The 1,213-nt window shown below is 33.1% G+C and overlaps 1 protein-coding gene across 1 annotated transcript; it reads right to left on the bottom strand.

Moving 5' to 3' along the window:
* Positions 1–118: 118 nt before the first annotated feature.
* Positions 119–990, bottom strand: LOC109590670 (uncharacterized). Its single transcript, XM_020006560.1, has 3 exons — positions 909–990; positions 647–828; positions 119–365 (listed from the first exon to the last, which is right to left on the bottom strand). The coding sequence occupies exons 1-3, from the start codon at positions 988–990 to the stop codon at positions 165–167; spliced, it is 465 nt and encodes a 154-aa protein (XP_019862119.1). The 3' UTR covers positions 119–164.
* Positions 991–1,213: the final 223 nt, after the last annotated feature.

Below are 1,213 nucleotides of genomic sequence, written 5' to 3' on the forward strand. Positions count from 1 at the left end.
ATGTTACAAATATTCAAGGGAATATACATGTACATGCATTAGGTACATGTACTGTACATGCACACAGTGAGTATTTCTAAGCTATTAATACAATACAATACATTAACATGACAACTACTCTACAATCACTGTATCACACACATGTACACTCTAAACTAATAACATTATACACATACCTTACTCCACTGGTACTCACTAGTATTCAGTAACCAACTATCATTTACTAGTTGATCATGTTTATCCTCTCCACCTATCATTACTAGTGTAGGTGAGTCACTGATGATACTAGTAATAGCATGATAATGTCTCTCCACAGGCCACTGTACACTAGCAGGTACTACTGGTCCCTTAACACTCTCCCAGTGCTAGATAAAATGAATCAATCAATATTATAAAATGTATTAATGCATGTACACTGTTCTATTACACTTAAGAGTTTGTCCATTTAATTATAAAATAATTATGTTAATACTAGTGATAATTGTACAGTTTCCATTAAAATAAATTATTAAACCAAATCTACATGTAATACTCATTTAAATACATTTTTCAAATTACAAGCTATACCCGTATGTACATGTATTAATGTCTAAACATGATTGATCCATGCAATAAATACATCCCATACAGTAATAAGATAACTTACTATTGTAGTATCAGACTCCAGTTGACATGTATAGACTGTATTAACAGATATATCACTTCTACCATCATCCCTAGGCACTACTCCACCAAACATGACAGCTTTATTATTAGAAATCTTTTGAATAGCAAAGGCAGCAGTAGGAGGACAACACTGACCACTAATAGTTGGAATAATCCATTGTCCTAAACAGAAATAGATAGTATAATTAGAATTATTAAGTATGAATGACGTTTCTGATTTATAATGATATTCATTGGGATACCGTAAATGGAAAATTTTTCATTCCGCCATTGTGGAGGCATTGCTGCACTGTTTTCAATGGAGCTTGATACACTTTCTGCCATTTTGTAAGAAGAGCAAGCAGTTATAACCTCAAAAAGTGAAAAATTGCAACCTTTAGCATTCTTTTCATAGGTCTGCAACTGTTTGGAGTCACTGGAGTGACGAGGAGAAGTAGAATTGACAGTTTTTAGCCTGTCAGTCCATTGTAGCAAGTGATAGTATACTTCCACAATGGTGGCCTGAAAAATTTTCAATTTACGGTATCCCAATGAATATCATTATAAA

Source organism: Amphimedon queenslandica, unplaced genomic scaffold (genome assembly GCF_000090795.2).
Source record: "Amphimedon queenslandica unplaced genomic scaffold, v1.1 AMPQUscaffold_9685, whole genome shotgun sequence".
NCBI lineage: Eukaryota > Metazoa > Porifera > Demospongiae > Haplosclerida > Niphatidae > Amphimedon > Amphimedon queenslandica.